General features: G+C 45.6%; 1 protein-coding gene across 1 annotated transcript in view; it reads left to right on the plus strand.

The window, feature by feature from the left end:
- Nucleotides 1-3,074: 3,074 nt before the first annotated feature.
- Nucleotides 3,075-13,352, plus strand: part of LOC106815061 — a 16,064-nt gene continuing 5,786 nt past the window's right edge. The window contains exons 1-3 of the mRNA XM_014819488.1: nucleotides 3,075-3,104; nucleotides 3,677-3,819; nucleotides 4,395-4,558. Of these exons, the coding sequence (XP_014674974.1) occupies nucleotides 3,792-3,819; nucleotides 4,395-4,558 (192 nt within the window). The 5' untranslated portion in view covers nucleotides 3,075-3,104; nucleotides 3,677-3,791. The remainder of the gene's footprint in view (nucleotides 3,105-3,676; nucleotides 3,820-4,394; nucleotides 4,559-13,352) is intronic.

Raw genomic sequence — 13,352 nt, forward strand, 5'->3', positions numbered from 1 at the left:
ATGAATATAGACAACCCCGTTCCGATTCCTAAATTGCACGCAGTCGCCACATCCTAGAAGCTGGTCTCGCTCGCCTATCTGATTAACTCGATGCTAAGCTAAGGCCCATCGAGTAACTAAGCGAGAGGGTGGACGCGGGTACCAGACATCCACATCCATGCCATGCGCACGCACCTGCCATGTATGCATATTTTTTTCATTTTCTATCGTTTACCATTTAACTATTTTTTTCCGCGCAATATAATAAATTAATAATAACGGCAAATATTTACATGATTTATTTGTAAGACTCTGATTTGTAACGCGAAGATCACTTGTAGACTTTGATTGATCGTTACGAAATCAGTGCATGGACACTCTGGCGCCCGCCATCCACGCGCAAGTGTAGCATGATTTCGTAACGAAATCACATCGTGATGCAAGTGCCTGATTTCGTCAGCGGAAATCACTCGCAGCTAGTCGATTGTAGCCGAAATCAGCTTTGTAGACCTCTGATTTCGTTAGCGAAATCAATGATTTAGTAAGGAAATCAGCCATGCGAGCATTCGCCCTTACGCCAAGGTGTAGGCAATGATTTCGTAACGAAATCTGCGATTGTAGTAGTCTGATTTAGTAACGAAAATCAGTAATGCGACATTTGGCTGCGCCGGCGCGCCAGTGTAGGCATGATTTCGTCGATGCACTGCGAATCATTGTATAGCTTGATTTCGTAACGAAATCTCAAGTGCATTGCTGCCACTTGGTGCGCACGGCGTCGCCGAGTGACGCAATGATTTCGGTAACGAAAATTAACGGCTCAGTAGTTGATTTCAGTAACGAAATCACTTTTGGGTTAAGACTTGATTTCGCTTACGAAATCAAGTCCTGCTACACGCGCTAGTGCTTGCTGGCTGCTGGCTGCTGCTGCTACTGGCTACTGCTATGCTGGGCTGCTGTCTGCTACTGCTAGGAGCTGCCTGAACTGCTACTGCTACTGCTAGTGCTACTGTCTACTGCTATGCTGCGTGCTGCTGGCTACTTGCCACATGGCTACCTGCTGAACTGCTGCTGCTACTGCTAGTGGCTACCTGCTACTGCTGTCGACCAGGTGGCAGATGCTTCCTTGAGTCGGGAACGAGCAGATATCAACCCAAACTCCGTGTCGCTCATGACTGTGGCCCGCTCCCTAGTCGATTCAGTTTGTATTGACAGTTAGTTTTAAACTAAATGTTTTATCCGCGTTTACGCTGTACGATATACCTTTTGTGCAATTTTGCTATATGGCAAAAAAAAAATTACAACACTGGCAGTCACTAACTAGCCGCGCGCACAGCCGCCTCGAGTCCAGGGCAGCTGACGCTTAAATGCAGCTGGTGGGAGGTTTGATATTCATGTACGAAACACATTATGGAATGATCGTTATAATATGTAGCCATGTCTAGACCATGTGGTGCTGATTTCCGAGGGTGACTGTAACACCAGACAGAGGACACGACGCGCCTCTCGAGCCATGTGATTGCATGCCAGCAGTGTCAATTTGATGCTGAGCTATTGATGTTTTGTGTTAGGGGCTAATATACTGCCACGGCAGTTTACGCCGTTCTGATAAATAGCACTCAGGAGTGAAATAATATAGATCTATTATTAATAGTAAATATAATAATAACGAATCAATAAAGTAATATATAAAAATAATAATAGTGATTAATAAGTGAATAATAACAATATAATAATAATAATCTATTAATATTGACTGCTGATATTGAACATTCATCTGTCGTACAGACACGCATGTAAGCGGCAATTTTTAAACTAATTTCCTATCGCCGTGTTATCTGGTATGGATCGGGATTGCTAAAGAGATTTTAAGTTAATAACTTAAGTAATGTCACACGAATGAAGTGGGGTGCAAGAAAGAGGGAGAAAAAAGGAAACGGAAAGAGAGGTAAGAGAGGGCGAGAGCAAGAGTATGACTGAGAAAAGCCAATTGAGAGAAATTAAGAGATGGCAGGGAGAAATGGAATGGGGAGGGAGAAGCGAGATAGCTTTGGGAGAAATAGACATAGAGACGGAGGGTAGGCGGGATTTGGGGAAAGAGGAAAGGGGTAAGTAAGGAAGTATAAATTGTTTCTTTACGGCTTTTATTTGTCCTTCGATTCACTTAATATTGCATAATACAACGATCACGCCCTTATATAGCTCTAGAACTATAGCTTTCGCTCTAACCAGAGCGAAGGGCTATAGTTCTAGAGCTAGCCCTCATAAATACAACTTCTGAGAGGCAATCTCTCTCGGCTCGATATAGTTTTTTGCGAGAGTTTTAGCCACAGAACAAACCACATTCTACATTCAATATTCTACATCTTACATTCTACATTCTACATCCTACATCACATTCTACATTCTACATTCTACATTTACATCTACATTCTACATCCTACATATCTACATTCTACATTCTACATTCTACATTTACATTTCTACATCTCATCCTACATTCTACATTCTAACATTCTACATTGCTACATCTTACATTCTACATTCTACATCCTACACTACGATTCTACATTCATACGGCTGCGCGCGTTACGTCACGCCCGGATTAACTCCGAGCCTAGTAAACACCGCAGCACGTGCTCATGCAATTCCTAGAAATCTGTACATCCGCTCTCTCAGCAGAAGACGCCTTGTCGCAAATAAACTCGGCGAGGTGAAACAGCATCAGCGCACTTTACTATAGCGACTCGCGACATACTAGTATCAGGATGAATAATAATAGATTATATCTCTACTCTACGGAATAGTATGATTGTCTAGAAGTTCTATATAATATTATATATATATGTGTACTAAAATATAAATATAATATATATATATATATATATTATAATAGATATGTTATTATTCACTCCTGCTACTAGTTTCGTAATGTCGCCCTCGGAGCTCAATGTTACCGTTCATCAACGTTCGTTGTAGCCGACGGAGAGCATTGCCCAGGAGCAGATAACACCGATACCGTCGGTTGTTGCGAGGAAGCGATTCTAGAGGAATACTCGGCGATCTGGGACTACGCAGACAAGAATTACACCTTTACAGTTGAGACTACCGAGCGTTGTGGTTACCGGGTAGGTTTGGTAATCCATGAGGCTGTGAAAATAGTGGTGGGAGAGATACAGAGAGAGGGTGCGAGCGAGAGAGAGGGGGAGAGAGAGAGAGAAAAGAAAGAGAGGAGGGGGAGAGAGAGAGGGAGGGGGAGAAGAGAGAGGAGAGCGAGAGAGCAAGAGAGAGAGAGAGAGAGAGGGAGGGGGAGGAGAGAGAGAGAGAGAGAGAGAGAGCGAGAGAGAAGAGAGAGAGAGAGAGAGGGAGGGGGAGAGAGAGAGAGAGCAGGGGAGGGGGGAGAGAGAGAGAGAGAGAAGAGAGGGAGGGGGGAGAGAGAGAGAGGAGAAAGAGAAAGAGAGGGAGAGAGAGGGAGAGAGAGGGGGAGAGAGAGAGAGCGAGCGATACAAAGACGCACGCAAGCACGCACGCACGCACGCACGCGAGCGCGCGCACACACACACACACACGCACGCACGCACGCACGCACACATACCCCCCGCCCACACACACCGCATATGACCGACCGATGGCTCTACGTGCATTGACGTAGCTTTAAATTCGTGAAATAAATTATTTTGATTCGTTCCTGTCACTTCAGTTTGAGATTGGTGAGTGAGGAGGCCGGTTCCAATCTCTGCACGCCCCCATGGAGTGACATCTACGTGGAATACACTCCGCACGCCTTGTACACGGGTGGAGCCAGCAAGGCGATCATGTACATCGGCCATCTGCCGAATTCAGGTAAGAACGAGCGCTAATATAGATAGACCTACGTGTCTCTCTTTTGTGTGTCATGTCTGTGCATATGTTAGCGCGTGCGTGCTTGCGTGCGTGTGTACGTGTGCGGGCGCGTGTGAGTGAGTGAGTGTGCGCAAGTTTATGTGTCTGTGTGTGCGCGCGCGTGTGAGTGAGTGAGTGTGCGCGCGTGATTACGTCACCGTCAAAAGTAAAAGTAAAAAACAATGTTCACTTTTTCACAAAATTTTGTGATTCTTGCATTTTTCATGGTTAAATTACTGCATTATATTTCCTATTTTGCTATTCCGTTCGATGTGAACAAACACTCGTGACTCATACATAGCCCATAGCAAGCATTTAATGTCGTGATCAATATATCAAATTGCCCAGGTTTTTTTTTAACTAGTTGAGAAACAATATTATCAGTTAAGAATCTGAGGATACATCTAGTCCCGTTAGTACTCACTTTTCATGTACAAAAAATTGCAACAAAAATTTAACAAAATATACACCATAAAAAAATTTGTGACGTAGTCAATTTACATTTTCATTTTCAATTACATATTTTTATTTCGCAGGGGCGCGTGCCGACGCAGCGAGTTCGGATATAAACAGCAAGGTGAAGATCTTCTGGAATCTTTATTGGGCCACTGAAGGCACGGTGACCGTCACATCACCAACGCTACCCCCTACACTCCTCACGGTCGGAGCACTCGGCCCTGCCGCTGCTGTTGTTGATGTAGTAAGTATGCATCCGCGCAAGGAGCTAAATATAACAAGGAGAGGAAGCGCCGCCATATCTGGCCCAAATTTGGGTTCAGCAGAGACCCTAGAACAGATTAGTGTTCTATTGTCTCTGGGTTCGGTCTGCACAGCCGTTTCAGCTGATTATGGTCCATAGATGGCGCCCTTGAGGCGAACAGCGCACAGCCAATCCGCTTCCTCTCCTTGACGTGATGCGGCCATGATGCCGAGGCGCGCTGAGGATTGACACTTTGTGTCTTCCAATCACAGTCTACGCCGCACCTCTATAATATTTTTAAAGGTGGGGACCCATAACAGCACCAAGTCGCCGATCTCAGGAACTAGGGCATTCTGCTAGGCTAGAACGGTTTCCTATGATAGAGTTTGGCACAAAAACGAAAATAACACGCTGTTTAGCGCACTGCGCTACGTCCTTCTGTTGCATTTTCACATCTCCGTAATCAGAATTAGCCCCGCCTTCTTCGTTGATGGGCATAAATGGGGCGTCACCGACGTGACCAGTTCCTGTACCTACCGTCTTTCCCCCGGCCTGTTAACTTTTCGTAAATAATGAAATGCCCGGCCAATGCATTTCGCATCAAAGAGGAAAATTTTCTGCATTTTCACTCGCTGTCGGAAGTGAACGAGTGCGTCATTCATTGAACAATTGAGCAAAACACAGCACACTGCACGACAGAGGTTGGAATGTTCGGAGCTATGGTTAGACTGGTACCCGTTCGCCATCTTCACTCCGGCAAGTATCCTTCGCTACACTAACTTTAGTTACTGAGCTAATTAGCTAACTATCTTTCGCTACACTGACTATCCACACGCTAGTGTCGACCGGGTACCAGTCTAAGCTATGGTTCGGAGCCAATGTTGACATGCCACAGCGCCATCTCTTGGATGTTTTTTAAGTAAATATGGGGATTTTCAATAAAATAATGCGTTTTTTTTCCTCCGTATCTTTCCTTAGAGTTTTCATCGTCTTTCAATGCCTTTCGGTAGATTTTTCTGCTTTTTCTGCGTGATTATTATTTTGCGCAGGCACTCATTTTGGAAATCCTCCAACATTTTTACTTCTTCCTTTAGTCAAGTTAGTCCATGTTTCACTGTTATTTAGGAAGGAAGGTAAAACTGTGCATTCGTATAATTTCAATCTTGCTTCTATAGTATGATTTCCATCATTTTGCTCTTCTGCCCATGATAATATTTCCCTTATCATGAACCTACATTTTTCAGTTCGGACTGTTATCATAACGTTATAACCTCCTATATCATTAATTAAATCATAATTAATTATTATTATTAAATTTTTATTAAATCTTGTTTTACCTTTATTTCAACATTAAAAGGGTCACCACCTGTGCCCACTCTGACGAGAAATTTATTTATTATATTATATTAATAAATCTTTATTAAATCTTGTTTTATCTCTATTTCAACATTAAAAGGGTCACCACCTGTGCCCACTCTGACGAGAAATGTATTTGTGGTGATATGACCTATGCTATCACCCACGGCAACGAACACGGGGAGTTTCTGCTCGATCCAGACAGTGGCGACATCTTGCTGCGAAGAGAGATACCAAAGAAATCCGAACGCAAGTATGTAATATTTGATTGGTATTTTCAAGAGCATATAACTACATGGTTTTGACAGAAGGAGATCACAATTATGTTCAAGAAGGTAAATTATATTTCATCTCCTGCAGTGTTTTTGATCAACGATCAAATCAGTGTGTTTTGCAAAGTGGAACGCAACGGTCACGTACCCGCGCTTACGCATGGAACGTGGCATCACGTTATGAACATAGAAAGAAATAACGCTCTCTGCACAAGAGCGCAACAATACACGAAACAACAACAACAACAACAACAACAGCAGCGCACAAGCAACGCATCGCTTCTGTCTTGTTTCGCAGGTTGACTATCAAAGTAAGAAACAATGTTGGCAACAGCAGCCAGGATGGAACATCGAAAACCGACACGTTCACCCTAAACGTGCACGTGGCTCCACCTAGCGAGACGGGAGATGCTGAGTTTGTCGACTTCGAACCAAACGAGTTCGTCGCCCACACACGCTCCAAACGCGCGGTAAGTACAGTCGAAGTCTTTGGCAACCATTTTATTTAAAAAAATGAAGGTGATGACGGTGGTGATGATGATGGTGATGATAACGATGTTGATGATTATGCGGCCGACGATGACGACGACGACGACGATGACAATGATGACAACGATGACGGCGACGGCGATGATAAATATGAGGATGATTCTAATGACGATAATGCACACTTTGGTCGTTTGCTGCTTGCTTCAGCTGATGTTTAAATGTAAATCGGCACGCGTCAGCTCTTTAGCATCAATCCATCTCCAGTTGTCGCTCGCGTGATCATGACATTAAATGCTTGCCATGGGCTATGTATGAGTCACGACTGTTTGTTCACATTGAACGGAATAGCAAAATAGGAAGTATATTGCAGCAATTTAACCATAAAAAAAGTGAACAGAATCACTTACATTTTGCAATAAAGTGGACATAATTTTTAGCTCACCTTGACATCGTCAAGCTGAGCTATTGCCATGGATTGTCGTCTGTCGTACGTCCGTCCGTCCGTCAACATTTCGCTTCGATCAACGATAACTCAGGAACCGTTTGGCCCACATGTTTGAAATTGGGTATAGTTGTTACTGCTATGCTCCCATATTAAACGTCCTATTTTGAAGCACGCCAGTCGACGTACTTTCGTTTCTTTTGGCAGCCACGGCAATTTTTTGGCAAAAATGGTAATTGCCATTAGTCAGTTCAGGTTGCAACAGGGATTTGCTCATTTTTGGTATGTGAATGATAAGGCTAGGGGTTTTGATATTAAAAAAAAAATTATGCAAATTATGTAGGGCTTGGCATTATATAGCATATTATTATAGACCACAAACAGTCTGTGTGTCACACTCGTCTGGTCGTTTTCACAAGTTTCATTGACAATATCTTTAATGCAAAATTGGTATTTTCACTCCACACTGCCGATAAAACGTCTATATTAGAGTAAAGATTTACAAAACATGTCTGAACGCAGCATAACCTATTTATTTCAAACGCCATCGCTACAAAGCGGGTATAGCGCCATCTACGGTCACAAATTGTGATTCATTTTGGTTTATGAATTATTATTGCGATATACAGATGGCAATCGTTTCTATAATGTACGTCGATGGTTGCTCAATTAAAACTGACTTCTTCTTACTCACTCATTTGTGTCTTTTTTTGTGGTGAGCTACAGTGTCATTGACACTTTCATTTATTAACTTTTACTATTTACGGTGACGTAATCACTTTACTACGCATTAGCACTCGGTATGACGCACGAACTGCAATGTGTCGTTAACGTTGTCTGTCCACACTAAACACACCTCAGCAGATTTCGTCCCTACGTCCTAACGTCGGCAGATTTCTTGCATGACCACGCATGATAGCAGCCGCGACAGAAGGAGGCGGAGTTGTCGATATAGGTGCGAGGTGGTTTACCGCACACAGTGATTATCCGCGTCCGTCGGCTATCGCAGGTGCCGACAGAAATGGCGTTTCTTCTGACGCCCGTCGGTCCGAACGCGGCGGCGTCGACCTTGAACGTCGGTGACATCATCTCGTTCGAACTGACCATCGGCCTTCCTGCCGGACCGAGCACGTTCACCGTGGAGATGTTCACCGGCGACCTCGACACTCCGACCATCGTGAAGCTATGCAACCCGACGGTGAAGACGGTCGGTGGCAACCTGACTCCGCTCGCGGGCGACGCGATGTATACCTTCACAGAGGAGGCTCTGCCGACCGAGTACCCAACACTTGTACGTATGCTGGCGCAGGCCAATCTCACCGCAGAGAGATGAAAATTGCTCTCTTGTTTGTTGCGGTGGCGCAATTTAACCGCCGATCGCAATCAAAGCGCAATCGAAAGCCGATAGTCACGTGATCTCTATGATGAGATTGGGCGCGGGCGTGCTTAGTAATATGGCCGCATAGCACCGCAGCCTTCCGTGCGCAGAATAATGCAACGTAATGCGCGCTGTGATGACGTAGAGGATGTAGATGGCGCTGCTGTTGCGAATTTCATGATTTTGTAAAAAAAATAGTAGTAAAAATTCGTCTAAAAAAATTGTACACAAAATTTCGTAAACAAAAATTTGCAATCGCGATGTTGTAAACATAGGTGGCGCCAGCGTAATTAGCATGCAGTTAGTTACCATACAATACATGTGTTGCTAGATTGACTGGGCGTACAAGGAGATGACGATTGCCAACAGTGGCTCAGACCCCACGGCGAGTGCGAGCGACATCGTTTTCAGCTTCGACGCATATGTAAGAATAACGAACACCTCGTATAATGTCTTCTGTTGTGGCGTGTTTCACGTTTCCTCGCTCCTCCGCTGCCGTTAATCGTGAATCATCAAGCTGGTCGTGGTGTGTGTGTGTGCGTGCGTGAGTGCGTGCGTGCGTGCGTGTGTATGTATGTATATGTCCGATACGTGAGAATGTAATATCGAATGTACTTTATTGTGCGTGAGTGGAATAGTGACATATATACGACTTATAGTAGAGGTGGCGTTGCATTTATGCTAATGATGAAGTATATGTTGGGGCTGGTGGTGCTGTTGATTATTAAGTATATGATGGGGTTAGTGCTGATGATATGAATTGTGCGTGTGTGTGTGTGTGTGCGTGCGTGCGTGCGTGCGTGCGTGTGTGCGTGCGTGTGTGCGTGTGTTCATGCGCGAGGTCGCTTCAATCTGGTTTGGCGTTACAGGTTATCAGGCCTGATGTTACGTGGGTAGGATGGGATACGACGCCCATCTATCTGTCGTCCGGAGTCCTGCACAACGGTGTGCAGCTGGTTTGGGTGGGACAGCACTCCTTCCTACTGTCAGATCCAACTGATGTAAGTGAATTTGCGCATGTCATCATCCTAACACACTACTATTGCTGCTGCTGCTGCTGCTGCTGCTGCTGCTGCTGCTGCTGTTGCTATTACTACTACTACTACTACTACTACTAGTCTACTACTACTACTACTACTACTACTACTACTACTACTATTACTACTACTACTACTACTACTACTACTACTACTATTACTACTACTACTACTACTACTAGACCAGCTGCTAATGCTATCGTACTGCTACCTGTACTGGCTACTGCTACTCGCTACTGCTACTGTAACTGCTACTGCTACTGCTCACTGCTAGCTGCTGCTGCTGCTGCTGTTTGCTATCTGGCGGCATACTGTTACTACTACTACTACTATACTACTACTATGACTATTGGGGCGCCACAGTGTCGGCATGACTGATGGTTTCGTTTACGAAATCAACTGATTATGTAACGAAATCAAGTCTAGCAAAGTGAGTTTCGTTACGAAATCAACTACTGCGATGTGTATTTCTGTTATCGAATCAGCTACTAGCGAGTGATTTCGTTACGAAATCACGCTACTGCAAGTGATTCGTTACGGACTCATGCTACACCTTGGCGTGTGGGCGCCACAGTGTCGCAGATGTTCTGGTTAGTCGACGGAATACTGATTTCTAACGAAATCAAGCTACAAAATGATTTCGTACGAAATAATGTCTACAAAGTGATTCGTTACGAAATCAAGGTACTGCCAGTGATTTCGTGAAGAAATCAGCTACTGTCGAGGAAAGACTAACACTAATACTTATTAACACTAATAAAATTATTTTAAATTTTTTAATAAATTGTTGTAAACGTAAAAAAGTATAAAAAAAAAAAATACAAAAAACTAAATAAAAAAATGAAAAAAGTAAATATTTGCGTTAATTGCCAAATTGGGGAAAAAAGAGTCGCTGACTTTCTCAGGATCGAGATAAAGCGTGACGCGCAATTCGTCATAACACATATTTGATCAGTTCCGATTGGGGTTGTGCCATATTAAGGCTGGTACAGGAGATAATTTTGCATATTTTGTCACGTGGTTTGTGTTATAAACAATCTGATGTAATCGCAGTGTTCCGTTGAGCGTCACTTCCAGAGCTGTCATCGCAAAAGCGATATCCGATGTGCAGAAGTGTGAAGCCATGGGAGGTGGTGGAGAAGGGAGGAGGAGAGAAGCTGCGGAGAAGGGAGCGGGGAGAAGCTGGTCAGGAGAACTGAGGAAGGGGATTAAGGGAAGAAGGTGGTGAAGAAGGAGGAGGGGAGAAGCTGGTGGGAAGGAGGAGGGGGAGCCAGCTGTGAAGAATGACGGACGGGGAGAGGGACGAAGCGTGGTGTAGAAGGAGGAGGGAGACAGCTGGTGGAGAAGGAGGAAGGGGAGATAGGGAGAAGGTGTGGATGAAGGAGAAGGGGAAGCTGGTGGAGGAAGGAAGGAAAGGGAAGAAAGAAAGCAGGTGGGGAGCAAGGAGGAGGGGAGAACTGGTGAGAGGAGGAGGGGTGAAGCTGGTGGGAGAAGGAGGAGGGGAGAAGAGAGAAGGTGGGTGAGAAGGGGGAGAAGGGATAAGAAAGCTGGTGAGAAGGAAGGAGGGGGAGAAGCTGGTCGTAGCTTCTCCTTCTCCACCGCTTCTCTCTTCTCCACCACCTCCTCTCTTCTCCCCTTCCTTCTTCTCCACGCAGCTTCTGCCCCTCCTCTAACTCTCCTTCTCCCCTCCTCCTCGCGCACCAGCTCCTTCTCTTCTCCGTTATCCCCTTCTCCTTCTCCCCCCTCCTCCTCCACCAACTCCCTTCTCCGCCATGCCTTCTCCCCTCCTCTTCTCTACCAGCTTCTCCCTCTTCTCCACCAGCTTCCTTGCTCCCCGACCACTTCACTCCTTCTCCCGCTCCTCGCTTCTCCACACTTCTCGTCGCCTTCCCCTCTCCCACTCCTCTCTCCCACCACCGCTTCTCTCCTCTCTCCTTCTTCCAATTCTCCACACTTCTCCCTTCTTCATTCTCCACCAGCTTCTCCCTCTCCTTCTCCACCCCCTCGCTTGCTCCTTCCTCCTCCACGCTCTCCCGCATTTTCACTTGCTCTTCTCTCCCCTTTCTCTCCTCCCACACTTTCCCGCCTCGTCACGCTTCTGCCCTCCTCCCACCAGCTTCTCCCTCTTTCTCCCACGCACCTTCCCTGCTCCCTTTCTCCTTCTCTCACAGCTTCTCCCCTCCTTCTTCCAGCCACCTCTCCCTTCTCCCCTTCGTCTCTTTACCATCTTCTGCCCCCGTCTTCTTCTCCACCGCTTCTCCCTTCTCCCACTTCCTCATGTCTCCAGCCCAGCTTCTCCCCCTCCTCCCTTCTCCACGCGCTTCTCCCTCCTCGCTTCTGCCACCAACTTCTCCCTTCTCCCCTTGCCTCATTCTTCGGCCCACATCTCCCGACGTCCTCCTTCTCCACAGCTTTCTCCTCGTCCTTCTCCCGGCCACTCTACCATGCTCCCCTCCTGTATCCGGGCCTGAATATAGCAACCCGTTCCGATTCCTAAATTCGCCGCAGTGTCCACATCCTAGACTGGTGCTCGCTCCCATGCTTGATTACTCGATGGTAACTAAGCCCATCGAGTAACTAAGCCGAGAGGTGGGACACGGGTACCAGTCTATCCATCCATGCCCGGCACGCCCCCATGTATGCATATTGTTTTCATTTTTCTATCTTTATCCATTTAACTATTTTTTCCCGCAATATAATAAATAATAATACGCAAATATTTAATGATTTATTTGTAGACTTGATTTCGTAACGAAATCACTTTGTAGACTTTGATTTCGTTACGAAATCAGTCATGGTGACACTTGGCGCCCCACACGCCAAGTGTAGCATGATTTCGTAACGAAATCACATCGATTGCAAGTAGCTGATTTCGTCACGAAATCACTCGCAGTAGTCCGATTTCGTAACGAAATCACTTTGTAGACTTGATTTCGTTACGAAAATCAATGATTTAGTAACGAAATCAGCCATGCGACACTTGGCGCCCTTCGCCAAGTGTAGCATGATTTCGTAACGAAATCACTTCGATTGTAGTAGCTGATTTAGTAACGAAAATCAGTAATCGCGACATTTGGCGCGCGCGGCGCGCCAAGTGTAGCATGATTTCGTTACGAATGCATCGGCAGTAGCTGATTTCGTAACGAAATAAGTCATGCTATCACTTGGTGCGCACGGCTCGCCGAGTGACGCACTGATTTCGTAACGAAATAACGGCTCAGTGTTTGATTTTCATAACGAAATCACTTTGTAGACTTGATTTCGTTACGAAATCAAGTCATGCTACACGCGGCTAGTGCTGCTGCTGCTGCTGCTGCTGCTACTGCTACTGCTAGTGCTGCTGCTGCTTGCTACTGCTACTGCTGACTTACTGCTACTGCTAGTGCTACTGCTACTGCTAGTGCTGCGCGCTGCTGCTACTGCCACTGCTACTGCTACTGCTGCTGCTACTGCTAGTGCTACTGCTACTGCTGTCGACCAGGGTGGGCATGATGCTTCCTTGAGTCGGGAACAGCAGATATCACTCCAAACTTCACGGTCGCTCATGACTGTGGCCAGCTCCTAGTTGATCTCAGTTGTGTCATTGCCACAGTAGGTTTTTAATAAATGTTTTACGCGTTTACCTTACGATATACCTTTGTGCAATTTTGCTATATGCAAAAAAAATACAACAGCTGCAGTCACTAACTACGCCGCGGCACAGCCCTCGATGTCCGGCAAGCTCGCTTGCACGTGGGAGGTTTGTATTCATGTACGAACACATTTAGAAAGATGTATTAAATATCTGTACCATTCTAGACCATAGTGTGGTGGATTCCCG

Source organism: Priapulus caudatus, unplaced genomic scaffold, assembly GCF_000485595.1.
Source record: "Priapulus caudatus unplaced genomic scaffold, Priapulus_caudatus-5.0.1 Scaffold1034, whole genome shotgun sequence".
Taxonomy (NCBI): domain Eukaryota; kingdom Metazoa; phylum Priapulida; class Priapulimorpha; order Priapulimorphida; family Priapulidae; genus Priapulus; species Priapulus caudatus.